We start from the raw sequence: 26,581 nt of genomic DNA, 5'->3' as shown, positions 1-26,581 counted from the left end.
GCAAAAAACCTTGAAGGCGAACCAAAAGCCTGGACACGAGCTAAAACTTGGACGTGAGCTCAAGAAGCAAAGCGCAGAAGTGACAAAGCGACTAGGGTCCCCCACTATTTATACCCATAGTGACCGAGAACCAACAACGCAGATCAAAGCCAATTCGATGGTCCACAGTCGCGCTGACCACACGTCCCCTGAGACCGAGACGTGATTGGCGCACGTCTTTCTGAAACTGACAAAACGCCGTCGCACGTCTTTCTAAAATTGATAGAACGCCAACGCACGTCTTTCTGAAATTGACAGAACACCAGCGCACGTCTCCTTGCATTAAAAAGGCAGCGACACATTTTTTCAAATTCAAAAAGACCCGCTGTCACGTCTCCTAGTGGTGCGCTTTTTTGAAATTTGAAATAAGCGCGCGCTGCCACGTTTGTCAGCATTTGTAGGCAGGTTGGCACGTTTCCCATCTTTTGGGCGCTCGAGAAACCCAAAGAACCCTAACAACGCACCTCGCGCTATCGAAATTCGAAGTATGAGACAAATCCACCTGCCACCTCGCGAACTCCCCGCGCCAGGGCAAGACCCTTAGCACGAGGAGTGGGGGACAATTGATGAAGGAAGATTTGGCCCGACCTCGTAATTACACAACACGTGGCAAAGGCAACAGCTTGGCACAACAGCGCGCTCAAGGCGCGAGCACCAAAGGGAGGAACCAGCGGTCCGAACTCCCTACCAGCAGTTCACACTCCCTACAAGGAGCCCTAACTCTCCCTTAGGCCCCGAGCCTCACACAAGGCAACCACCCGAACTGGCCCGCCCCACGACAGTTTGGGACACTCCCCTATCTGAACTCAAGACTTCACCTCGCCCACCACTCCAGTACCTCGCCTCCAGGATGCCAAACTGAACAACCGTACCTTGCCTGACACCGAAGAAGTTCGTACCCAGGGGCGGCGCACCTGACTGACCTGGGATCTGACACTTGACAACCGCACTCAAACGGCCACCTGCCACCGCCACCTGCTACCGCCATTTCCAGTTGCAGAGACGGCTCCGACAAAGAGAGCAATGACGGTTTTGTCCCAGTAGAGGTGATGACACTCGAACTGGTAGGAGCGCAGAGATAATCATACCCGACCTGACAGAAGCCTTGGAGTGAGTGCACGAAGTGGTTATAAAAGGCTCCCTACCCCCCAAACAAGGTATGCAGACTTTGCGCCATCTGATTTTATCTTGCCTTTGAGAGAAATACTAACTTGAGCTTTAGAACAATCTCACCGGATTCCCCCAGAGTTCCCTCATCTTCTCCGTTTCAGATTCCTTGTAGCTCCGTTCAGAGGCAAGGCCGTCGAATGCTAGGACCGTTAGGATTGCTCAATATTAGTAACCAAAAAGAAAATCCCCTTTTTCTAATATTTTTGTTTCTTTTCTTTGTAAGGGTGAAGATGATGATATTCGTAGGTCAAATATTCATTTGCTTTACCTTTGAAAATTGTTCTTAAATCTTAGGTATAACCATTACGAAATCCGGAATGAGTCTACCCATCCAATCATCCGTCAAAGTCAATTCAGGTCTAAACGTGTATTCCTTCTTCCCAAGTCTCAACTCAACCATAATCAGCTGAAAAAAATAAATTGGGCAAGACGATACTCTACCCCGAATTAAAATTCAGCTGTTATATATTTATATTTGTTAATGCCTTTTCTTTTTCAACTTCACGGCTTCCTACTCCATTCCCATTAAATTACGCCCCTTAAAACATTGAAATAAGGCTCCCTCTATTTTGAAATTTCCGCAAGTCAACCATGCCGACTGTCGAGTTCGGCCTTTCAATAATAAAAATAGTAGAAAACTGCCCACCCTTGTATTATTTTGTGGTGTTGTCCACCCAGAAGCCGCAGTCGGTTCCAGCTGTGGAGTTGAAAGAAAGACAAACAATATATACATGTGAAATTTTAAGATTATCAGAGAGAGGGAGACAGAGGGGCTGGGAGAGATTGGTGGGTAGTTGTTAATCAATCTGCAGAGGTATTCACAACCCAGAAGGTGTTTTCCTTGCATTAAGCTTCTCTTGTGGTTGGCGGTCAATTTTATAAACAATGCATTTTTTTTTAAGCTTCTTAAATCCCTATTGAAGTTTAGGAAGGCAGAAGGGGGGATTCTCGTTCTTGCTGTTTCTCTTTGACTGTGCGGACTGCAGACAGATGGGTGGTGTTCTTGCCATTTTTCTCCTGTTTGCTCACTTGCTGCTGCTTCCTGATACTTCGTCTTCGTCTCCCTTATGCACTGATTCAAGTGGGTCTCTCTCTCTCTCTCTCTCTCTCTCTCTCCACACATACACACATGATCTTGTACTGTTCCTCTTCCTTATTTAATATACTTAATTTGCAATTCTTATAACGATGTCCATTTCTGTTTCCTGGAATAGGGGCACCTGTTACTCTGAAGACGCCTCTGGCTTTCTGTCCATACAATGGAAGCGTCTGCTGCAACTCTACGAAAGATCTGCAGCTGCAGAAACAATTTGAGGCCATGAACGTCTCGGATCCTGCCTGTGCTTCTCTTCTGAAATCGATTCTCTGTGCGGTAAACCTTCATTACCAATATAAGTTTGGGACTGTATCAACATCTAAGTTTCAAACTTACATTGATTTCACTGGTAGCAGCACAACGTCATGCTATTTCTTGGGCCTCACATTAAAATACAGTATCTCCAGTCAGTTTACCTTGTTTTGACTTTGATCAGTCTATGATATTTGTTTGTAATTGAAATTCACGGTGAGCATTCCTAGTAATAGATGTATTATTTATTGTTTTCTGATGAAAAATTGAAAGTGAGTTATTGTCAAGATCTGTTTTAGTCTTTTTTTGGTGTTTGCTGTTTAGTCGGTTTCACATTACCAGTTTTAATGCTAACTCCTAAAAAGAAAAGAGAGAAACTTTCTAGGCTTTAGGTGAGTCAGCATTAGCACTGGCCTTTTTTGTGAGACATGACTGGAACTCCTTTACAGAGCATATCATCCAATAGGTAGAGAAACCTGTAGGTGCGCGTCTAGCCTGTAGTAACTTCTCAGTGTTGAATTGAATATGAGGTCAGGGGCCATCCCCTCACACACACACACACACACACACACACACCCACACCCCAAAAGAATGTTAAAGATAGAGAAAAGGAAAAGGAAAAACAATCTGTCTTAGAATTCAAGTAGAATTTGTTCATCAAACACACAGGTATTGTCATTATAAATGATCTTGTAGCTGTTGGCAATGATGCTTCAGTGACCATAAAGAATTGTGGGTGGCCAATGGAACCTGTTCTTCCATTCTGTTCTTTCTAAGGCCTGATTTTCTATTTCAGATTAAAAAAAAGGTTTTCTGTATGAGAATGAAGTATCATATCTCTTTTCACTGTATAGACCAGATTTTTCTTGCCATATTGTTCTTTTTAACTTTTGATTTCAAAGGAGTAGTTTATCACCTAAAGTTGTATGATGCAACCTCATTGGCCTATGAGGTCAACTACATTTAATAATCCCACCTTTATAAAATGAAAAGGAGAGGAAATAGATAAAGAGTTTGATTTTGAGGCAATTCTACCTCCAAATTTATTTTAATTATTCTTCACCCTGATTACGGTAAAAATACTTTACATATATATCACTGTCCAATACTTCCTAAGTGTTCTCTAAGTTTTCCATAGGCTGCGTTTGGAATCGGTGTAAATCAAGAACGATGTAAACATTTACACCGGTTCAATTTTGTTGGCGTTTGGAGGGAGTGCGTAATCATGCTTCACTCCAGTTCAGTTTTGCGTGCGTTTGGATGGAGTGGAGTTTTACGTCGTGAATCATTGTAAAACGTCATCAAATGTAAGGTTTTACATCGATTATCGATATAAATACTACATCAATAAAATCAATATAAAACTTTACACCGGTTGCATCACACTTTTCAAAAATACAACGGTCACTAATCACGGTTCAGTGTACAAAGTCATCGGTGTACTTTTACACCGATTCCAAACGCAGTCAGAGGTAACAATATAAAAGTATGAAATTTCCTAGTTAACTAAATGTCAAACTTAAAAAGATAATCTGCCATAAAAATCTATTAGATAAATACTAACTCATTGACTATCTAGTAACTAAATATGACAATATATATTTCATTTTAGCAACCATTACATTACTTCCCCCTTTATCAGCCTTGTCATTGAGCTTGATACTTGTAAAGATTTTTGCTCACTCAATTTGGTTTTATCAGTTTTATGGTTCGACCGGTGACCCTTTTATCATCTCCTCTGCCATTGCCATTTATCAGAAGGAATTTCTGTGCCGTGCAGTGATGACCAATGCAAAATTTTCATTGCAACTTTAGCAACTTCCATTCTCATTGACTCACCATTTCTGGAAGCATTTACTTTGAACCCTTGCATTGGAACCAGAAACCTGAGTAGCAGACAAGGAATTCACTATCTATAACTCAGAATTTGATAGCTAGAACAATTAGGTCTACATGTTATTGAATATCCATGCCAAAGAAATTTGTACAGGGTTCTGGGCGAATGACTTCTGACATAGAATTGATTTTATTCTTGAGTCCACTTACATAACTACTAACAAGAAATTAATCTGGCACACCTAGAATATGACTAGAGTTCATTTCAAACTTTATTTGACACTCTTGTAATACTTCAGTCTGACTCAATAAGCCCTGTGTCACACACACACACAAAAAAAAGTCAAGGCAGCTCTCTGGCATTAGTCTGTATTCAACAGCATTGTTGAATGGCATCACCCGTGGATGGAATGTAGCCTTCATCACACTTTGACCGTTTGGTACATTTCAATGATCCATGAGCTTCTCGGCCCTATAAATCCAGCTGAAGGGTCTTCACCTTTTAAACCTCGGAAATTCTAATGAATCTACTCTCATATAGATAGAGGTGACTGATTCTGTTGATTTTCACACTGGTCATTTTGCTAGGGGACTGGTTGGAACCTAAGTTGATTTTTCCCTTCCTAAGATTTTTTATTGATGTTTCCCTCCTAAGATTTCCACTTCTAAGGACTTGATCCCACTTTCTATAACTTAGATCTGCCCATCCATGTATGACATTTGAACGTTTGTTGCTTGATTGATGACAAAAATCATTAAATCTCTTACCTTGTTCTGTTGTCATCTTCCATTTCCTTCCTTGCACCTCAACGAGTTTAAGTTTCTGCAATCCACACATGATCTTGAGCAGGGCCAACTATGCACAAGTGAACTGGGTTCAAGAGAATCTCCAAGGTCTAATCGTGAGTCCTTGATTCCCATCTGTAATGATCCCACTCAAGGTAAAAAAGTAGAGACCAAAGAGAAGAAGTAGAGCTCTCTTCTTTGGGACAACCAGATCTCCAGATTACTGTTTTATTTAATCATTCTTTACTTCAGTTATAATAACAACATTCAATATCAATATATAAACCAAAGGTTTGGTCTCTTTTCAGTTCACCCCTCCCAAGACCAGGGATACCCAGGACTTGTAGAGAGAGAAAATTGTTTTTGGTTGTATTTAGGGTTTTCCTTTAGGGAGAACTCTGGGGGACATATATGGGCACAATTGTGATGTTGGTAACTTTTTGTACCTATGAAAAAGGAAAGACCTGGTTGTAAATTTGAAATAGTTAACTATCAGGATTATTTAAGCCATTGATTGCAATCAATTAGGCTTGAAAGAGTATGGGCAAGGGGGTGAATAAGTCAATTGTGGTGTATTCTTCACTTATTTCATAGTGGAATGCTCTTGTCTTTGTTTCCTCTTCCTTTTCTTTATTTTGTTATTTTTCTGGTTTATATTAATCTTGCAATTACAGCTTGGCAAGACCAGCATTGGGTCATGGACCCGTATAAGAAATATATAAGCCACCACCACTACTTCCAAAATGTTCCCTAAGCCTTCCCTCTGTAAAAGTTTGAAGTTTCCTTGTCTTATTTAAAATCCTAAATCAAACAAATCTGCTTGTATCAAGCTTCAACTATGCTAATATGCTTACTAGATAAATTTGACAATATATTTTATTTATCAATAACCATTATAATACACAAGAAATACTTCTAATAGATATAATGCATTATTTTTTAAAAGATGGTGACACCATCCCATAAGCCTTGTAATAGTTGAGGAGCATAAAGGAAAAAATGGTTGAGAACTCTATCCTTTTTCCTTGGCTGATATAGGGATTCATGGTTTGACTTTTCTCTACTCTTTTTTCTTCTTGATAAATTGTATTCAGATGGTTAAGGATTTAGGTTCTTGTTTTTGAAACCAAATATGGTTGGATGCTATGTAATAAAGGTTCTCCATTTTCTTATCTATATGATATCCACATTTTTCTCACGTGCCAAAACTTCTACCATGCTAAAACTATTTCAGGTTTTCTTTAGTTTCTTAATGGACACCTCATATCTTTTTGGGCAGGATACACGTTTCTGCCCTTGTTATTGGTTAAATGACTTGATTTCATCATGATTGCAATCCAATTGATAACCTAATATGCATGCTTGACACTGTAAGCTTTACATCATTGTTGGGTCTGTTTTTATATGTTTAAATTTCTCCTAGTCTCCTCATATCCATATTTTCATGATTTGCAGACATGCGATCAGTTCTCTGCAGAGTTATTTAGAATTGAATCAGAGCCTCGGTCAGTTCCTGTTTTTTGCAACTCTACTATCTCAGCAAATGCATCCCAATCTAGTAGTGCAGCGAATGATTTTTGTGGAAAGGTCTGGGACACATGCCAAAATATATCTGTGTTAAATTCCCCATTTACCACCTCACTGGAAAGTAGGGATGGAGTACCGGGTAATTCAACTTTTTCCAAACTATCCAACCTATGGAAGTCAAAAAGTGATTTTTGTGATGCATTTGGTGGAGCTTCTGCTGATGGATCAGTGTGTTTTGATGGTCAACCTGTTTCGCTAAATAATACTGATACTCTAAGTCCCCCAAATGGTGTATGCCTTGAGAAAATTGGGAATGGATCTTACCTTAACATGGTTGCTCATCCTGATGGGTCCAACCGTATCTTCTTGGCTGACCAGAAAGGTAAAATATGGCTGGCAACTGTTCCTGAAGAGGCAACTGGGGGAATATTAGGGATTGATGAATTAAATCCTTTTCTAGATCTAACAGACGAAGTACATTTCGATATTGAGTTTGGTCTAATGGGATTGGCATTTCATCCGGACTTCACAAAAAATGGTCGCTTCTTTGTCTCATTCAATTGTGATAAGGTTAAAACGCCAGGATGCTCTGGAAGATGTTCATGTAATTCAGATGCCAACTGTGATCCTTCAAAGCTTAGTCCTGATTATGGGGCTTCACCATGCCAGTATCATAGTGTGATCTCAGAATATACTGCTAATGGTACTGCATCCGAGGTTTCCTTGGTATGTATACATACATCTCTTGGTATATGTTTGTTGCACTTCTCATTGGGACTCTAATGGAATGATATTTTTCTAGGCAACAAGGGCCAATCCAATAGAAGTGAGAAGGATATTTACAATGGGCCTGCCATTCACATCTCATCATGCAGGGCAGATTCTCTTTGGACCTGCAGATGGGTATCTATACTTTATGATGGGGGATGGAGGAAATAGTGGCGATCCTTACAATTTTTCTCAAAACAAGAAATCCTTGCTAGGAAAAATTATGAGGCTTGACATAAATAATATACCAAGTGAGTATTAAAGCAGAATAGCTTGTCTAATTGTCTGTCTAGGGGAAGATTGTTTTAGTCAGAACTTAGAATTATCTACTGCTTTGTGCATATTCCTTTCTCTGTCAATGTGATTTTCTGACCTCAAAATCATACTTTGTTTCCTTAGCAAATTGGATCCTTTGGTTATACTTTTTTCACCTAATTCATCTTGGATTTGACGTTTCATTACTAGTTAACCTTGAAGATACATGTATTTGAAGGACGAGAAAACAATAACAACAATAGCAACAACTATATATAGCACTGGATATATTACCAAATCACTCCTCACTAATGCCAAGTTTATCTTAATTGCACAAATTTAACCTTTCATGAAAGCTGCCTTCAAGTTTGGTTGCATGCTTTTATTTCTGATTTAAGATTCCTAGTCAAGCTACTTGTTTGTCGTAATTCCTATATTTATATTGGCCATGCTCATAGTATATGTGCTACTTGTGAATTTCCAGTAAGTGCTGTATTGGCCATTCTCAAGCCTTCACCAGTTTTACCATCCACAAGCTAGTTAACATTTTTCATGAAACCATGCAAAATGGAAGGGAACAAATCAGAAATGCCACTTAATACCCAAGAAAAAAGGAAGTACCACTTAATACCCAAGAAAAAAAAGAAATACCACTTATACCCGCAGAGTTATTGGTTATATTTTTTTGTTTCTTCTGTTTCTGTTCTCCACAAGTACCCCAACCACAATGGGCTATAATTTTGAATTCCTCCTCTGTTCTTTTTTTTTCTCTCCGTGGATAGGAACCAAGGACTGTATGCTTAGTTGTAGTTTCTTTTCCCTTTTCCTTTGGGGGTGGGGTGTGGAAACAAGGAAAACTGAAGCATTTATGGCTCCCTTTGCTTTGATGTTCTTTTCTTTTGTTTGTGTGTGTGTGTGTGTGTGGAGGGGGGGTGAATAGGAAAGCTAATTAGTATTCTTTTTCATCTTTATCCTTGTTTGTTTGTGTGTTTTACCATACTTACATGATACTGGAAACTCCTATCCTTCATGCCTTTACCTTTTTTCTATTTGTTCTTTTTTAGTAATGAATTGCTTCGCCTGAGAATAATTTTCACGAAGATAACTTGATATGAATTAGAGATTCCTAGAAACTAAGAGATGTATTTCAGTCTCAGTGTCTGCAGCGTCCCTACATTGTTCCATGTCTGTTTACCCTCTATTCCTTTCAACAAAATAATTTCAAGTATTCTTGATTTGTGTCTCCATGTAACAGCTTACTTTTTTGATAAATGTGTTGGAATTTGTTGTTTTTTTCAGATATTGCATCTCCAATTACTTTGCACCAATCCATCTTCTGATCTGTATGGAAACCTTTATTTGTTTACTTATGTTTTTTTTAATTGCTACATTTGGACTTTTTATTTTTATTTCTTTACTTTTTCTCAGTCTTTGCAGTCTCTCCCTAGTTTCCTACTAGTTCATCAACTTACACTATCTGCTATATGTCAATATAGACGCAAACAATTACTTGTAGATTGTACCAAATGACCTTTCTGAGAGTCCCCTTGGTTGTCATCCCTTTCAGTTGATTATTAGTATTATGAATTCTTTTGTCCCCTTGTTGGTCAATAATCATTTTATCTTTCATGTTGATATTGCTGCTAGTCATTAGTCATTGACCTGATTGATCCTGAGGATGGTCAAATGTTGATTTACAAACCCCCTACTTTTTTTTTGTGGTTTGGTCAATCTTCTAGTTAGGATCCATAAACTTGTAGTTCCTTTCCCTAAATTTGTTGTGTTATCTGTATGCCATTAATATGCTTTCTTACTTCTGATGGTTTATGATGAAGGAAGATTTGGCCCGACCTCGTAACCACTCAGCACGTGGAAAGGCAGCAGCTCGGTACAACAGTACGCCCAAGGCGCGAGCTCCGAAAAGAGGAACCCGCGGTCCCAACTCCCCACAAGGAGCCCGAGCTCTCCCTTGGACCTCGAAACACAAAAGGCAACAACCCGAATTGGCCCGCCTCATGGCAGTTCGAGCCACACCTCTATTTGAACTCAAGACTTCACCTCGCACACCACTCCAACACTTTGCCTCCGGGACGCCGAACTAAACAACCCCACCGTACCTAACACCGAAGAAGTTCGTATCTAGAGGCGGCGCACCTAACTGACTTGGGACCTGACGCTTGATAGCCGCACTTCAACGGCCACCTGCCACCGCCATCTCCAGTTACAAAGACGGCTCCGACAAAGAGAGCAGTGGTGGTTTTGCCCCAACAGAGGTGAGGACACCCGAACTGGCAGAAGTGCAGAGGTAATCTTACCCGACCTGACAAAAGCTTAGGAGTGAATGCGCAAAGTGGTTATAAAAGGCTCTCTACCCCCCAAGAATGAGGTAGGTGAACTTTGTGCCATCTGGTTTATCATCTTGCCTTTGAGGATACTAACTTGAGCTTCGAAGCACTCTCATCGGGTCCCTCCCCGGAGATACTCGCTTTCTTCCCCGTTTCAGGCACCTTCTACTCCAGCCAGAGGCAAGATCATTGACAGCTAGGACCGACCGGATTGTGCACCATCAATTGGCGCTGTCTGTGGGAAACACTTCTAAAAGCCTCCCTCTAAAACCCTTATAACCTCATTTTTTCAAGAAACCCCAACACTCATGGCTTCTTCTAGTAATGTCGGACGTAGCACGGAGATGAACGCCCCCAGGGAACAACTTCAAGTCCCCGTGGTGTGCAATGAACAATTCACCATCCCCCTCTCGGTGGATGGTATCCCTAGCCTAAATGCGCCACGAATAGTGGTGCCAGTGAACCTACCCGCCGTGAACGTCCCCCTTCCTCTCCCTGTCGAGACAACCTCTACCGAACCAACTGTTGTCCCCTGGCGACTAGCCAGAGCCAGTTTTTAGGACCTGATGCAGTGCATGCGGGCAATGCAAGCCCAAATGCAGCAGTTCCAGCAGCATCAGCTCCAGTAGCACCAAGTACTGCACCACCTCTCTCAGTATCACTATCAGCAGCAGTACCCCCAACTGCCTCCTCTAAACCAACCCTAACTTCCACCTCGGCACCCTGCTCCAAAGCCGGTTAAGCCCTCCCCTCAGGGCGGACACCTTCACCGAGGAGAAGCCTCCCAACTTCAGAACCCCTCCAAGAGTCAGGCCTCATCCCCGGGCCGGAGGGAAAGAAGGATCTCCCCCGCCTCGCAGCTCATCGGTGGATCAGGAACCTCACCCGCCAAGTCAACACCTCGGCACTCCAAGCTTGAGCTCCCGCCCACAGAGAACCGATTCAGCATCCTGGCAGCGGACTACCAACATTTTGGGCCCATTGAGCTCGGCAACACAGAGGCCAGCAGCGCCAGTACCAGGCCTACTCAGCAACAAAGACGCCGGTGAAGTCGCCGAACTGCCACCCGTGTCCTGCCCGAGCTCCGAGGTAAAGAAGAGACAAGCTCGGACAAGGTAAAAGCTGCCCCCATTCTCTTAGTTCCTTCCCCCCTCTCATCAGAACTCCTTGTAGTCCCCATGCCCAGAGACTTCAAACTCCCCCCTTTAGATAAGTATGATGGGTCCTTCGACCCCAACGACCACGTCAATGCCTTACAGTTCCAGATGCACCTAGCAAGGGCCAGTGAATCATGCATGTGCGTGGCCTTCACCACCACCTTCAGGGGGGTGGCCCGCACTTGGTATAGGAACTTGGCCCCCGGATCGATAAGAAGCTGGACCCAGTTCGTGCAGGTCTTCACCGCACACTTCGTTACCAGCAAGCGGTGCCTCGTAACCGAGGAAAGCATCTTCGGAGTAGTCCAGAGGGAAGGAGAATCCATTCGGGGCTACATCAAGCGGTTCAATGACGCGTGCTTGCAGATACCACGACTGGACCCCGCGGTGCAGCTCGCGGCGGCCAAGAGAGGAGTAGCACAAGGAGTTCAAATGGCACATGGTAGCTAGCCAGCTCGCGACCGTAGCCGAATTCCTCAAGCTCGCAGATGAGTTCATGAGAGCAGAGGAAGAGATCAACCAAAGGACCGAAAGCGGAATCGAGAAAAGGAGGAGTGAAGGCGAGCCCTCCAACCCGGTTGACAGAAGAAAAAACCCGGCCCGGGAGACAAAGCCGAGCCAGCCGTTCCGAGTTCCCTTAGCAGCTCGGACGGACTACACACCCTTGAACGCGAGGCGGACCGATATCTTAATGACTATCGAAGACGCCCCATACGTGAAGTGGCCACCTCGCCTAAAAGGGAACCCAAACGAGAGAAATAAAAACTTGTACTGCAGTTTCCATAGAGATCACGGTCATAGTACCTGATGTAACCGTTTTCGGGCACATACCAATGTTTTGTGATGTAAAAATTTTTTGGGTAAGTACCTCGTTATTTGACCTGGTGGCGACGTGCCTTAGTGATGAGCTACTTGGTGGCGAACTGCCTAGTGGCGAACTGCCTGGTGGAGAACTGCCTGGGGGCGAACTGCCTGGTGGCGAGCTCCTTAGTGGCGAGCTCCTTGGTGGCGAACTGCCTGGTGGTGAATTGCTTGGTGGGGAGCTACCTGGTGGCGAACTCCTTACTAGGCGGCCTGTGACTTAGAGAATGGTGGAGCTCCCTGGTGCAGCGCAACCTGACCACCTCTTAGCATGAGGTGGTCTTCTTTCCTTTGTAGGCAATGGGAGTTGAGGGACCTGCGAGAACTCCATCTTTTCCTCCTATAGAGAACACTGATGGGCCCCACTGTGTTCATAGGACAGCAATGTAGTTATTTGTTTCAGTTATAGTAGTGTCAGTTTATTAATTCAATTGTTATTTATTTCAGTTTTTATTTACTTTATTTATTATGTAAGTACCAAGGGCAGATGTGTCCTTTCCTTTATGTACTAAACATAACCTATAAATATTAAGAGAGTGGCGGCGGTAGATCTGTGAGAATCTGTCCCTCCTTTCAACAACTTGTGTTCTCTTGCTTCTCTTCTATTCTCTCTCCTTTCTCACTTTCTCTTCTGTTTTGCAAACCTAAAACCTTTTAGGATTCAAGACTGATTACAGTCTTGATCTTCTACTTTGTATCAGAGCCTATCTAGGGCTTCTCATGTGTGTCTAGTCCAGCCGACCGCATGAGGACTAGCTAGGGCTGGCAGCTTTGAAGAAGTTTTTCAGTGGCTGAATCTTGGAGATTACCAGGAGAGGTTCGCAGCAGTTGAAGACTTGCCGCGGCTTGCAGAGAGTTGGTAATCAGGAAGAAGCAACGAAGGTTATGGTTTAGGTAACCCTAGAAGACAGTAAACCAAAGACATATCAGATTTGAGTTGATTTCTTGCATATATTGTGATAGGCGATTGATTTCAGATCAGATTTGGGTTGGTTTCAGATTGGATCAGAACAGATTTGTGTTGGTTTCGGATCAGATTTCAGACTTACTTGCTTGACTCTGTTTTCTGGTATAATTGCTCTAACAGTTTGTAGCCACTGAATCTTGATCAAAGATGGAGTTTAAGGGTCAGGGAGAAAGTAGTTTTGGAAACCACAGTTATGGTAATGTATCTGAAACCGGGTTTCAGATTACAACTATGAGATTTGATGGGTCAAATTATTTGGAGTGGGCGCAACCAGCCATGATGGCTATTGGAGAAAGGGGAAAACGGGGTTACCTCTTGGGATATGTGAAATAACCTTCCAAGGAGGACCCAACATACACCAAGTGGATTTAAGAGAACTATTTAGTTATGGCATGGCTGTGTAATTCTATGCAGTCACATATCAACCGAAATTACTTGTGGGCCAAGACAGCCAAAGAGATATGGGATGTTGTGAAAGAAACCTATTTCCAACCCCTTAATGTTGTTAGAGCCTATGAATTGAAGTGTGAGGTGAACAATCTTAAACAAGGAGAGAAGCCAGTTTCTGTCTACTTCTCTACCTTGAAATCCTTGTGGCATGAGATTGACCATTTAGAGACCCTTGAGTGGGAGAGTCCCAAAGATGCACAGACTCACAGAAAGCAAGTCGAGACGAATAGGGTATTTGAGTTTCTGGCTGGTTTGAATTCAGAATATGACATTGTGCGACAACAGATATTGACAAGAAATAGTGTGACCCTTTCTCAAGCATACTCCCTGGTGCATAGTGAAGAGACCAGGAGGAAAGTTATGATGCAGCCTCAGCCCTCTTTCCCAGCCTTGACAACTATTAAACCCAAGCCAGGGGTGACTCAGAAAGGGACCGAAAGAAGGAAGATAAACGGGATCTGGTACGTGAACATTGCAAGAAACCCAAGCACACAAAAGATACTTGTTGAAAACTACATCCTCACTTGGTCCCAGCAAAACTAAGAAATAAGAAGGGTAATGCTCATATGGCAGTGAACACTGATTCAACATCCTCATCAGGCACATCCCTGGAGACTTTAGCTACTGTTCGGGCTGCCCTCATACAGTTGGAAAAGGAAGTTGGGAGTTCAGCTCAACCATCTCAGTCACCATCAGCTCCTGCCACATCTGCATTTGCACATTCAGGCGAGCCTCAGCTTACCATGCTTCAGCTCCCGGTAATACTGATCATTGCTGGGTAATAGATTCAGGTACATCTGACCATATGACTAGCTTGCCATCTTTGTTCACTTCTTATCACTTGTCCTTTGGCCGAGATAAAGTATCCATTGCTGATGGCTCTCTTGTTCCTATTTCGGGCAAGGGGAACATCAAGCTATCGGATACTATCTCTTTATCTTCTGTCTTGCATGTTCCTAAGCTTGATACTAACCTGCTTTCAGTTAGTAGTATTACCAAACACATGAACTGTTCAGTAACCTTTTTCCCTGATCGATGTGTTTTTCAGGATTTGGAGACGAGGAAGGTGATTGGGACTGGCCGTGAGACGAATGGGATCTATCTGCTTGGAGAGAGTTCTCGTCGGGAGGAGTCAGTGGATAAGAAGTCTTTTGTTTCCCAGTCTGTGAGTTTGGTTATGCTTTGGCATAACCGATTATGTCATTTGTTTTTTAAGTCTTTGAAGAGTCTAGTTCCTGCTTTATTTGAGTCTGTTGAGTTATCAAAGTTGAGGTGTGAGAGTTGTGAGTTTGCCAAACATTGTAGAACCTCTTATTCTTTAAGTAATAAAAGGAGTAATTCCTCTTTTGATATTGTGCATACTAATGTTTGGGGGTCATATCATATCTCTTCTATGGGTGGGTACAGATATTTTCTACTGTTTGTTGATAATCATGCGTTAAAAATCTTTCACAATTTGTGGCACTTCATCTCGAGACCACATAGTGTAAACCCAAGTGTATCGAGAATAATCATCAATCAAAGTAACAAAATACTTATAGCCAGCCGCAGTAGGTAGAGTAACAGGGCCCCAAACATCAGAATAAACAATATGAAATGGAAATTCAGATCTTTTATTTCGTAAAGGTAAAGAACTTGTACAATGCTTACTCAACTGACAAGTTTGACACTGTAACTGACTCACTGACAAGGACTCAAACAACTTTGGGAACATAACTTTTAACGACTCAAAAGAAAGATGACCTAAACGACTATGCCATAAATAGGCCTGACTCTCACTCGACGAACTTGTGGACCCAGTCGCCACTAGACCAGCATTATTCTCCAACACGTAGAGACCATCCACCATGCTTCCTCTACCAATTGTCTTCCCTGAGGTCAAATCCTGAAACACACATGAAGACAGAAAAAAGGTGACTGAGTAGTTCAAAGAGTGAGTAATACTACTAATGGACAACAAATTAATAGGTAATTTCGGAACATGCAGGACATTAGGAAGAGTAAGGCCAAGTGGGAGAGATATGGTGCCTCAGCCAACTATGGTAGAAAAAGAACCATCAGCCAGTCTTACCTTATCTCTCCCAAAGAGAAGGTTATATGTCTGGAACAAATTTGACTTACCGGTCATGTGATTTGAGGCTCCAGAGTCAATAATCCAAGGTGAATCAGTAGTATGAGATGACACATGGAAGGCTGTGGCATTACCTGATGTAGACGCAAATGAGGTAGAAGGAGTAGGCCCAGAATCCACCTGGCGGAGAGTCCTACCATACAATTCCAAATGTTCACGGAAGGAGTTGATAATATCTTCTTTAGGGTCAGAACCGGGATGTTTCTCCTGAGTTACGGAAGGACTAGTCTCTGTCGATGCCATATTAGCTAAGTTATACCTTTTTTGATTCAGCTGGTCTGGTTTCTTGCCCTGATCCGGTGCTGACTTCTTACCCAAATCCTGTGCCCATTTAGGTTTTCCATGGAGATCCCAGCATGTATCTTTAGTGTGTCGTGTCTTCTGGCAGTGAATGCACCAAAAATTGCTTTTATCTTCTAATTTTTTCTGAGTGTCACCCCTTTTAAAGCCACCTCCGACATTTGTATCTGAATTTCCCCGGACCGCTAGGGCAACTGACTCCTCTTCTACACCATTCATCACACTTCTTCTGCTTTCTTCTGACTGTACCAAGGCATACACCTCCTGGACTGATGGCAAGTCTTTACTACCCAAGATCTGTACCCTGATGGACTCATATGACAGATTCCGCCCTAGGAGGAAGGCAAACACGCGTTGCTGTGATACAAGTGACTTATAGGCCTTTGCATCTTCATCACACTTCCAATTCACATTCTGATAGTGATCAAGTTCTTTCCATATTGATGTCAAATCAGAATAGTACATCGAGAGACTCCTCTCCCCCTGTTTGCAAGTAGAAGATCCAGCTTGTAGTTGATATATCTTGGCATAGTGTCTCTGTTCTGAATAAGTGGACTTCGCTTGTTCCCATATCTCACAAGCAGTTTCAGCCCACATAAAAGTCTTGCTTACTTGTGGCAGCATTGAAACCAAGAGCCAAGACATCACCATACTGTTCTCTTGGTTATCCCTATCATGCTCAACACTTCCATAGTTTGGTTCCTTTACTCTCCCATTGATGTATCCTATTCGCCCCCTAGCAGTGTTGTAGAGTTTTATCACCTTAAACCACTCAAGGTAATTCAGACCATCAAAGGGAATGATAGCCATGGGAAAGCTCATATCCATTCCCCCACTCACTCCATTGTATCTCCCTGAGATCTCTAAAGTAGCAGAATTCTCAGTCGACATGGTCAAGTAGTTAATCAGTCCCACACACCAGACTTAGGACCCCTCCTTACTCCACAAAGCAATGCTCCACTCAGTTCACACCCACACACTCGGGTTTACCAACCAGATTGAGCACAAACAGTACCAAATTCTGGACAAAAATGAGGTAATATTTGACAGTTTCAGACTTGTATAGTTTTATCGGTCCCCACCTATCAGAATTCCAGAATGGCTAACAGCCACTAATCAGCAGGAGAGATCCTTCTTACTTATAGTCAACTCAAACCATTGAGAAGACAGGTCAGCATTGACCTACAGTTGTCTTAACACATGAACAGGATCACACGATCCAAGAAAACTAGGGTTACACAGGTTCGACAGCATTCAGCCGCCCCAGATTCATAGGGTTTTCACTCGGCACATGACTAAGGAGAGTAAAGAAGAGAAAAAATAGGGAGAACTGTACCAGTTGTAGCTATTCTGTAGTCCAGTATCATATTTCCTTTCTGCTAGTCTGTTCGATCTATTCTTTGGGTTGATCGATCTGCTCTCTTTTAATCAGCATTCCCGCTCTGATACCATCTTGACAGTGTAGCCGGCCAGAGATAAGTGGAAGAGGAGAGAAGAGAAGAGAAGAGAAGGGAGAAGAGGAGAGAAGAGAGGAGAGAAGAGAGAAGGTTTGCAATGTAACAGTACTTGCGGCGCCAGTGTTTATTTTACTATATATAGGGTGACAGAAATAACAAGGGAAAAGACCCTTGTGCCCCTGAGTACAATAACAGACATAACGGAAATAAAAAAGTGAAATAAAAAACACTTCAATTAGCCAAACAGGCCCTAACAACTGCAACTAAGTTATTTTAACGTTATTCTAGCAGAGGCCAAAGACGGAGGAACCGATTTTCTTCACGGAAGACGATGCACAAGGGGTCCACTACCCCCACGATGATGCGTTTGTCATCAAACTAAGGATCAACGACTTCGAAGTCAGGCGCGTGCTTGTTGATTCAGGTAGCTCGGAAGACATTCTCTTCAAGTCGGCGTTTGACCAGCTTCAATTGCAGAGAAGCGAGCTGAAGCTCGCAAACACTCCTCTGGTGGGCTTCAGCGGAGAGGAAGTCAAGCCCCTCGGGAAAATAACAGTACCAGTGGAAGTCGACACATGGCCCTGTGCGGTCAGACTCAACCACGATTTACTGGTGGTCACGACCCCCTCCCCATACAATGCCATAATAGGGCGGCCAATTATGCATATTCTACGGGCAGTGGTCTCCACCTACTATATGGCACTGAAGTTCCCCACAGACTTCGGTGTGGAGGTAGCGCGGGGCGACCAGCTTGAGTCCCACAAGTGTTATGTTGCTGCCCTGAAGGGAAAAACCAAGGCAGCCGACGACCTCGAGTTGGAGCGGCCTACGGAGCAGGGCGAGGAACGAGCTTTGCCCCCAGAGGAAACGGTCGCGATCCCGACCTCGGCTACAGATCCGGCTCGAACGCTACAGATCGGTGCTTCCGTCAAGGAGCCTCGACGGACCGAACTGGTGAGTTTCTTACTTCAAAATTTAGATATTTTTGCATGGTCCGCGACCGATATGCCTAGTATTGACCCTGGCCTTATAACTCACAAACTTAATACTGACCCTGTAGTCAGACCCATTAGACAGAAGAAACGCAACTTAGCCCCAGAACACTGGAGGCCAGTCGATGAGGAGTTCGAAAAACTCCTCGTAGCAGACTTCATAAGGGAAGTTCACTACCTGAGCTGGGTAGCCAACCTAGTGCTGGTGAAAAAGGCAAACGGCAAGTGGCGCATGTGCGTCGACTACACTGACCTGAACCTAGCTTGCCCGAAAGATTGCTTCCCCCTCCCTAGAATTAACCGCCTAGTGGACGCAATCTTGGGACATGAGTTGCTAAGCTTCTTGGACGCCTACTTGGGCTACAACCAAATCAGGATGAACCAGTCCGATGAAGAAAAAACCAGCTTCATAACCGAGTTCGACCTGTACTACTACAAGGTCATGCCCTTCGGACTTAAGAATGCTGGGGCAACCTTCCAAAGACTTGTGAGCCCTTAATTGGCACGAAAATAGAATGTTATGTAGACGACATGGTTGTCAAGACACAGTTTTCACAGGAATTAATACAAGACTTAGATTCTGTCTTCCAAATTCTGCGTCAATTTAGCATGAAACTGAACCCAAACAAGTGTGTCTTCGGTGGCATTGAGGCCAATCCAAACAAGATAAAGGCCATCCTAGATATGAGACCACCCCGAAAAGTAAAAGAGGTTCAGAGGCTAAACGGCCGCATAGCCGCTCTGAGCCGCTTCATGTCCAAATCGCCAGACCGCTGTCTGCCTTTCTTTAAAGCAATCAAAGGCAAAGGGTTTGAATGGACCCGAGACTCCCAGGTCACGTTCGACGAGCTAAAAAACTACCAAGCCATCGTCTTGACTAACAAACCTCTGAGGCAAGTCTTACTCAAGCTCGAGGTTTCCTACTGGCTGACGAAGTGGGCTATCGAGCTCAGTGAGTACGACCTCCAGTATAAGCCACGGACTGCTATTAAGGCCCAAGCCTTGGCAGATTTTGTCGTCGAGCGCACGTTCAGCCCCGAAGTCCCTAGGCCGGTTGAGCCCGAGATCCCCAGTTCGGGTGAGCCCGAAGCTCCCAAGACAATAGAGTTTGAACCCTATGAAGTAGCAGCCAGGGTGGCATCTCTCTTGGTTAGTTCAAACGCGAACTGGGATGAGGAGCCCTGGATCCTTCACGTAGATGGCTCCTCGAACCAGCAGGGCAGCAGGGTTGGAATAGTGTTGCGCGGCCCGGGTGGCACAAAATTGGAATACGCACTACGCTTTGAATTCGCGGCATCCAACAATGAGGCGGAGTATGAGGGATAGCCGGGCTGAACCTAGCGCAAAAGGTAAGAGCAAAACACAGTTATCTACAGCAATTCCCAGCTTGTGGTTAACCGGGTTACTGGCGAATACGAAGCATGCGAGCTAACTATAATTGCCTACCTGGAAAAAGTAAAAGAGGCTCTGCTCAATTTCCAGTCACACTTCATCAGGCAAATCCCGAGGTCAGAGAACATTGAGGCCGACGCCCTGTCCCGGTTAGCCAGCATGAGTCACAACACCATGAGAACCATGTACATAGAGGACTTACCTCGGCCTAGCATTCTCGGTGGGGCAAAAGAGGTCGCTCCCGTCCTTGAAGCAGAGCCGAGCTGGATCGACCCACTCGCGAGCTTCTTGCTAGATGGAACCCTCCCTGCTGACCGCAATGTAGCCAAGAGGGTGCAGCGCCAGGCAGCCAAATACGTCATAATAGACGAACGGTTGTATCGACGGTCCTACACGCTCCCCTACTTGCGTTGCTTGCGACTTGCCGAGGCCAAGCTCGTACTCCGTGACACTCATGAAGGTCTGTGCGGCGGAGACTTGGGAGGCAGGGCCCTCGCCCAAAAGGCACTTCGACAAGGGTACTACTGACCAAGGATGAAGGCAGAAGCCGTCGAGCTCGTCAGAAAATGCGATAAGTGTTAGAAGCATGCCAATATCTACCATCAGCCTGCCGCCGACCTCAAGTACCTCACCAGTCCATGGCCCTTTGCGCAATGGGGCATCAATCTCCTGGGGCCATTCCCGCCAGCAACAGGTGGGAGGAAGTTCCTAGTGGTGGCGGTTGATTACTTCACAAAGTGGGTAGAAGTTGAACCTCTCGCAACAGTTACAACTCGAAACATACAAAATTTCTTTTGGAAGAACATAGTATGTCGCTTCGGGTTACCTCGGATACTGATCTCTGACAATGGCAAGCAGTTCGAAGATATCAAGTTTCAAGAATGGTGCCAAGATATGGGGATTCGGCGGAACTTCACATCGGTCGCGCACTTGCAGGCAAACTGTCAAACAGAAGTAATGAACAGAGCTATCCTCCGCGGATTGAAAGCGCGACTAGACCGAGCTAAAGGGTTGTGGGCGGATGAGCTACCAAGTGTTCTATGGGCTCACCGAACTACGGAAAAAATCGCCATGGGAGAGACCCCCTTTAACCTCACCTACGGTCCTGGCGGAGATCGAAATACCTACACTACGACTAGAAGCATACGATGATCAGACAAACGGAGATGAGTTACGTACCAACCTCGATCTACTGGACGAGGTAAGAGAACTCGCGTACATCCGGACCGCAGCTTACCAGCAAAGAGTAGCTCGGTACTACAACGCCAGAGTAAAAAAGCGGAACTTCCGCGTCGGCGACCTGGTCCTCCGTAAGATCATGGCACCCGAGCCCGGCATGGGCAAACTTTGACCGAATTGGGAAGGGCCCTACCGAGTAAAGAGAGCGCTCAGGGGGGCATACGAGCTCGAAACCTTAGAGGGCAAACAATTACCCCGAGCTTGGAACGTCGTTAACTTGAGACGATACTACCTATAGATCACCAAGCGAAGTGGACTAAGCCGCTACCAGAGCCTAAGGGCTAGGATGCCGAGCTAACAAGGACCTCGGCATGGGCAAGCAAAGGCAAAAAATGCCAACTAAAAGCTCAAGCAAAGTGCCCACAACGAACTAATAGGGGCATCGGCATATGGTCAATTTGGCAATACGGCCAATTCGGAGGAAAGAGTGACCAACACTTAACCAGAAGAAAGTCATTCCATTGCAAAAATACTTTGTACATTTCCACAAAAAAAAAAAAAACAGAAGCGAGCTTACAGGCCCAGAGGAACTTCTTCACCATCAGAAGGCACTTAAACGACACTCGAAGGTCCTACCTCGTCCTCGGAATCCGGCTCATTGTCAGCAGCATTGGCGAAGTGGTTATGGCGCTAATATCGAGCTCGGGGTACTTGTTCTGGATCATCCATCGGCTCAGTTTAAAACCCCTCCTGTACGAGCCCACCATCAAGTCGTCAAAGCGCGGCGAGGCGCGATATATTCATCGACGGCCTTCTTCTTGGCATCCTCGATGCCCTGAGAAAAGATCTCTGTCCTCTCCCTCATATCCTCTTGAAGGTATTCAACCTGATGCTGCAAGTCCAGCCTCAGGTCCGCCATATGCTTCACCACAACTCCCATGGCCTCAGTATCTATTTGAGACCTCGCCGGCCTGGCCTGTGCAGCGCGAGAGCCACCTTAGCAGCTCGAGAAGCCGCCTTGGCAACGCGGGAAGCCTCTTCGGCAGATCGCGCCTGCCTCGAGCTCCTTTCCACTTGGGCCGCCAAGGCATGGATAGAAGAATTCACCTACCAAGAGGAAAAATAACAAATGCTCAAAAGAACGATAGCAAGAAAGATAAAAGCAAAGAGCCCGACGAGAAATCGCTGACTTACCACCATGGCATGAGTGGCAGCACGACAAGCTACCTGGTTCAAAGGGAGCTCGGTCCATGCCGCGACCTCAGGATAAATGGCCTCCCTACTCTTCTGAAGAGCGTGGTTCGGCAACAACATGCTCCTGAACTCGCCTTGGGCTCCCGAGCCTGAAGGCCTAGCTCGCGTATAAGCATACTCAGAGTAAGCAGGAGCCCCCGTGTAAGTAGCCTCGACATAAGGGGCCCCTGCTGCTTCTTGCACTGGAGGGGCCATCTCGGGCTCCCTGGGCGGATCCACTGATGGGTAGTCTGGTACCTCGGGCTCCGCATCTCGAGGCAGCCCGACACGAGTTCGTTTGGCGACTCGCTTCCTCCTCTTCATGGCGTTAAACAGGTTCCCACCACGAGTCTTCTCTGAGTCCATCACACCTGCAAAAAGAGTTCGGCATCAGGAAAACGAAAGAACAGAACAAAAGGCAAGCCTCTGAGTAAGGAACCTACCCGAACTCAGACTAGCCTCGATGAGCTTGGCCTCCGTAAGATAATGGTGACATTTTAGCCCAAGTCGCGCCCATTCCCAGAGGCCCTTTGCCGTCTCCTTATCAAGCGTAACACCGGTATCAGGGGCAGCCATCCCCCACCCGGTTTGGAACGGCCACCCCAATGCACTTCTCACCCCGAAGTAGTCCCGTTTCCACGCCGGGACCTTGTTGGGAAGATCGTGTAAAAGCTTAAACCCCGGGCGAGGAGACAGGTAATACGCCCGCCTATGCCCGGGAAGGGGACCCGCTTGCTTCTTAAGCATTAGAATGGAAGAAAAGATCTCCAGGTCTAAAGGCAAGATCTGTTCGCAAAATGGGGAGATTGTCCCCACCAAGTTACTAATAGAATTCGGGTGAAGCTGGCCGACAGTAACGCCGAAGTGGTTCATAACCTCGACAATGAGGGGGTGGAAAGGCAGGCGCAACCCAGCAACGAGCTGCTCCCGGAATATCACAATCTCACCAGGACCATGTTCGCAAGGGAAACTGCCCGAGGGTATAAAATAAGTATACTCCCTAGGCAAGTTGAACTGGGTAACAAGGGATTGAAGACCCTCAGGTGTCATGGTCGAGGGGCCAAACTTGTCTAACGTCCGACCTCGACGGGAGGAGGACGCAAAACTACCAGAAGCGACTCGGCCTACGGGTTCAAGCTCCTCCTCAATCTCTACCTCGGGTTCACTAAGGTTGTCGGGGGATGCAGCTCGATTCGTAGAACCTGCATCTGAACCCCTCGAAGAATTGTCTGAGCTGTCCGAGCTAGACATTAGGAGGAAAAGGATGCCAGGAAGAAAGTAGACACCTAAAAAGGCAAACGAACTATGGAAACTTGGACTCGAGCAAAAAACTTGGACGCGAGCTCAAGAAGCAAAACGCGGGAGAATGGCAATGAAAAACGACTGGGGTCCCCCACTATTTATTCCCACAGTAACCGAAAATCAATGGCTCAGATCAAGGCAAATCCGACGGCCCGCAGTCGCGCTGATCGCACGTCTCCTGAGACCGAGATGTGACTAGTCGCACGTCATTTGAAACTGAAAAAGCGTCGGCACACGTCTTCCCGCGTTAAAGACAGCAGCGACGCATTTTTTAAATTTTGAAATAACGCCCGCTGACACGTCTCTCAGCGGTGTGTCTTTTAAATTTTGAAATAAACGCACATTGTCACGTCTATCAGCATTTATAGACGGATCGACGCGTTTCCTGACTTTTTGGCGCTCGAGAAACCTGGAAGAACCCTGACGAACGCGTACTCCACGCTATCAATCAAACCAGTTCGAAGTACGGGTCAAATCCACCCACCACCTCGCGAACTCCCCGCGCTAGGGCAAGTCTCTTTGCACGAGGAGTGGGGGGCAATTGATGAAGGAAGATTTGGCCCAACCTCGTAACCACTCAGCACGTGGAAAGGCAGCAGCTCGGTACAACAGTACGCCCAAGGCGCGAGCTTCGAAAAGAGGAACCTGCGGTCCCAACTCCCCACAAGGAGCCCGAGCTCTCCCTTGGACCCCGAAACACAAAAGGCAACAACCCGAATTGGCCCGCCTCATGGCAGTTCGGGCCACACCTCTATCCGAACTCAAGACTTCACCTCGCACACCACTCCAACACTTTGCCTCCGGGACATCGAACTAAACAACCGCACCGTACCTGACACCGAAGAAGTTCGTATCTAGAGGCGGCGCACCTGACTGACTTGGGACTTGATGCTTGACAGTCACACTTCAACAGCCACCTGCCACCGCCATCTCCAGTTACAGAGACGGATCCGACAAAGAGAGCAGTGGCGGTTCTACCCCAGCAGAGGTGAGGACACCCAAACTGGCAAAAGCGCAGAGGTAATCATACCCGACCTGACATAAGCTTAGGAGTGAGAGCGCGAAGTGGTTATAAAAGGCTCCCTACCCCCCAAGAACGAGGTAGGTGAACTTTGCGCCATCTGGTTTATCATCTTGCCTTCGAGGATACTAACTTGAGTTTCGGAGCACTCTCACCGGGTCCCTCCCCGGAGATACTCGCTTTCTTCCCCGTTTTAAGCACCTTTTGCTCCATCCAGAGGCAAGATCATTGACAGCTAGGACCGGCCGGATTGTGCACCATCAGTTTAGTTTGGAGTTTATGTATAATGTATTTGTTTGTTTGTCTGTCTGCATGCAAATTCATGATTTTTCCATAAAGTGGGATTAAGCAACCAGCCAATTTTATTGTTTAACTCAGCATTTGTACTTCATTTATCAACATTATTTTTATTCCTGCCATCTATTTCCAGGTGCAAGGGAAATTGATGCCCTTGGACTATGGGGAAATTACTCCATCCCTAAAGATAATCCATTTTCTGAAGACAAGTTGTTGCAGCCTGAGATTTGGGCCCTGGGATTTAGAAATCCTTGGCGCTGCAGTTTTGATTCAGAAAGGCCTTCATACTTTCTCTGTGCAGATGTTGGCCAGGTAGAGAGAATCTCTTTCTTGTTGTCTTTGACATTTCCTTATCTTTTGCTATGTATCTTTCTTGCCACTATATAATGGATTTCAATTTATATTTATTTACTTGCAGGATCGATACGAAGAGGTGGATATTATCACAAAGGGTGGAAACTATGGATGGCGTGTTTATGAGGGCCCCAATCGTTACAATCCTCCAAAATCTCCTGGAGGAAATACGTCTGTGAATTCAATAACTCCTATCTTCCCTGTAATGGGATATGATCACTCTGCTATAGATAAGAATGTAGGATCTGCATCAATTACTGGTGGCTACTTCTATAGGGCCATGACTGATCCATGCATATATGGAAGGTGAGTAGGATTGGTTTCATCTTATTTGAAAAATGACATTTCTTTAGTTTCTAGTTCATTTGTGCACAGAAACTGAAATTTCCCTATTAACCATCCTAAACTTGAATTGAATTTCAGTTATCTGTATGCGGATCTATATGCTGGTAATATGTGGGCTGGTAGTGAGACCCCAGAGAACAGTGGGAACTTCACTACCCACCTTGTATCTTTCAATTGTGCTCGTGACTCTCCAATCCAATGCACTGCTGGATCAGGAAGCGCTTTGCCTGCTTTGGGTTACATATTCTCATTTGGTGAGGATAACAAAAAAGATGTCTACATATTAGCCAGCAGCGGGGTTTACAGAGTTGTTCGTCCAAGTCGCTGCGGTTACACATGCTCGAAGGAAAATTCTACAGCTCCTGGAACTTCTCCAACCCCTTCATCTGGGAGTTGGTTGATTGTCCCATTCAACAATCTGGTGCAGTTCTGTTGTTCATTGTTGGTTGTACTGGGTCTTGTATTGTGAGCTCAAGTTAGGTTGTTGATTTGTTCTCAGTTGTAACAGTGTCATATCATCTACTCAACTCAACTAAACTCGGCCTTAATCCCAATATTTGGGATCAGCTACATCATGAATCTTGTCTCAATTTTTGCCTTTCAAGAGCCATGTTTTGTGTCAAGTTACAAGACCTTGGATCATTTTTTTAATTAATTCAAACCATGTTTCCTTTGATCTTTCCTTTGCTCTTTTAGGGCCTTCTCCTACTCGCACCAATACATTAACTTCGTCTTATCACCAAGGTCTCTATTTTTGGATTACTTTATAGTGTAGAGTGCCAAGTTCTCTCTTTTGCACTCAAGCCAAGGAGGTCCTTGGTACCACACTACTTTTGCACGTGAGAACGGACGATTAATATGTCGTTTTTTTTAACATGAAAATGGATAAACAATTCCTTCTAAAAATCACAGCAAAAAGTTGGTATTTAGAAGAAAAACAAAAAAAAAAAAAAATCAATTGGGTATGATACTGGAATGAAAACTACACATTTTTTTTTTTTTGATAAGGAAAGAAAACCATACTTGGACCGATTAGATATAACCCAAAATAATGCTTGATTTGGACTTG

At 44.8% G+C, this 26,581-nt stretch overlaps 1 protein-coding gene across 2 annotated transcripts; it reads left to right on the top strand.

The window, feature by feature from the left end:
* Positions 1–1,530: 1,530 nt before the first annotated feature.
* Positions 1,531–26,188, top strand: LOC148854104 (HIPL1 protein). Of its 2 annotated transcripts, XM_088984217.1 has the most exons (8): positions 1,550–2,023; positions 2,138–2,290; positions 2,424–2,581; positions 6,635–7,432; positions 7,509–7,725; positions 24,947–25,125; positions 25,232–25,473; positions 25,591–26,188. In XM_088984217.1, the coding sequence occupies exons 2-8, from the start codon at positions 2,200–2,202 to the stop codon at positions 25,979–25,981; spliced, it is 2,076 nt and encodes a 691-aa protein (XP_088840343.1). In that variant the 5' UTR covers positions 1,550–2,023; positions 2,138–2,199; the 3' UTR covers positions 25,982–26,188. The 2 variants fall into 2 exon arrangements, with proteins under 2 accessions (XP_088840342.1, XP_088840343.1); XM_088984216.1 differs by having other exon boundaries at positions 1,531–2,290.
* The last annotated feature ends 393 nt before the right edge of the window (positions 26,189–26,581 follow it).

The sequence above is a fragment of the Nelumbo lutea genome, chromosome 4 (genome assembly GCF_056320005.1).
Source record: "Nelumbo lutea isolate HS-2025 chromosome 4, American lotus-T2T, whole genome shotgun sequence".
NCBI classification, from domain to species: Eukaryota; Viridiplantae; Streptophyta; class Magnoliopsida; order Proteales; family Nelumbonaceae; genus Nelumbo; species Nelumbo lutea.
Note: the sequence above shows the minus strand (reverse complement) of the source record. Positions and strands in the feature narration are given on the sequence as shown.

Bases quoted from the DNA above. Each gene is read 5' to 3' on its own strand.
- LOC148854104 (XM_088984216.1), top strand. From the start codon at position 2,200: ATGGGTGGTGTTCTTGCCATTTTTCTCCTGTTTGCTCACTTGCTGCTG. The intron at 2,291-2,423 runs GTGGGTCTCTCT...TTCCTGGAATAG, and splicing joins TCCCTTATGCACTGATTCAA to GGGCACCTGTTACTCTGAAG. The intron at 25,126-25,231 runs GTAGAGAGAATC...ATTTACTTGCAG, and splicing joins TCTGTGCAGATGTTGGCCAG to GATCGATACGAAGAGGTGGA.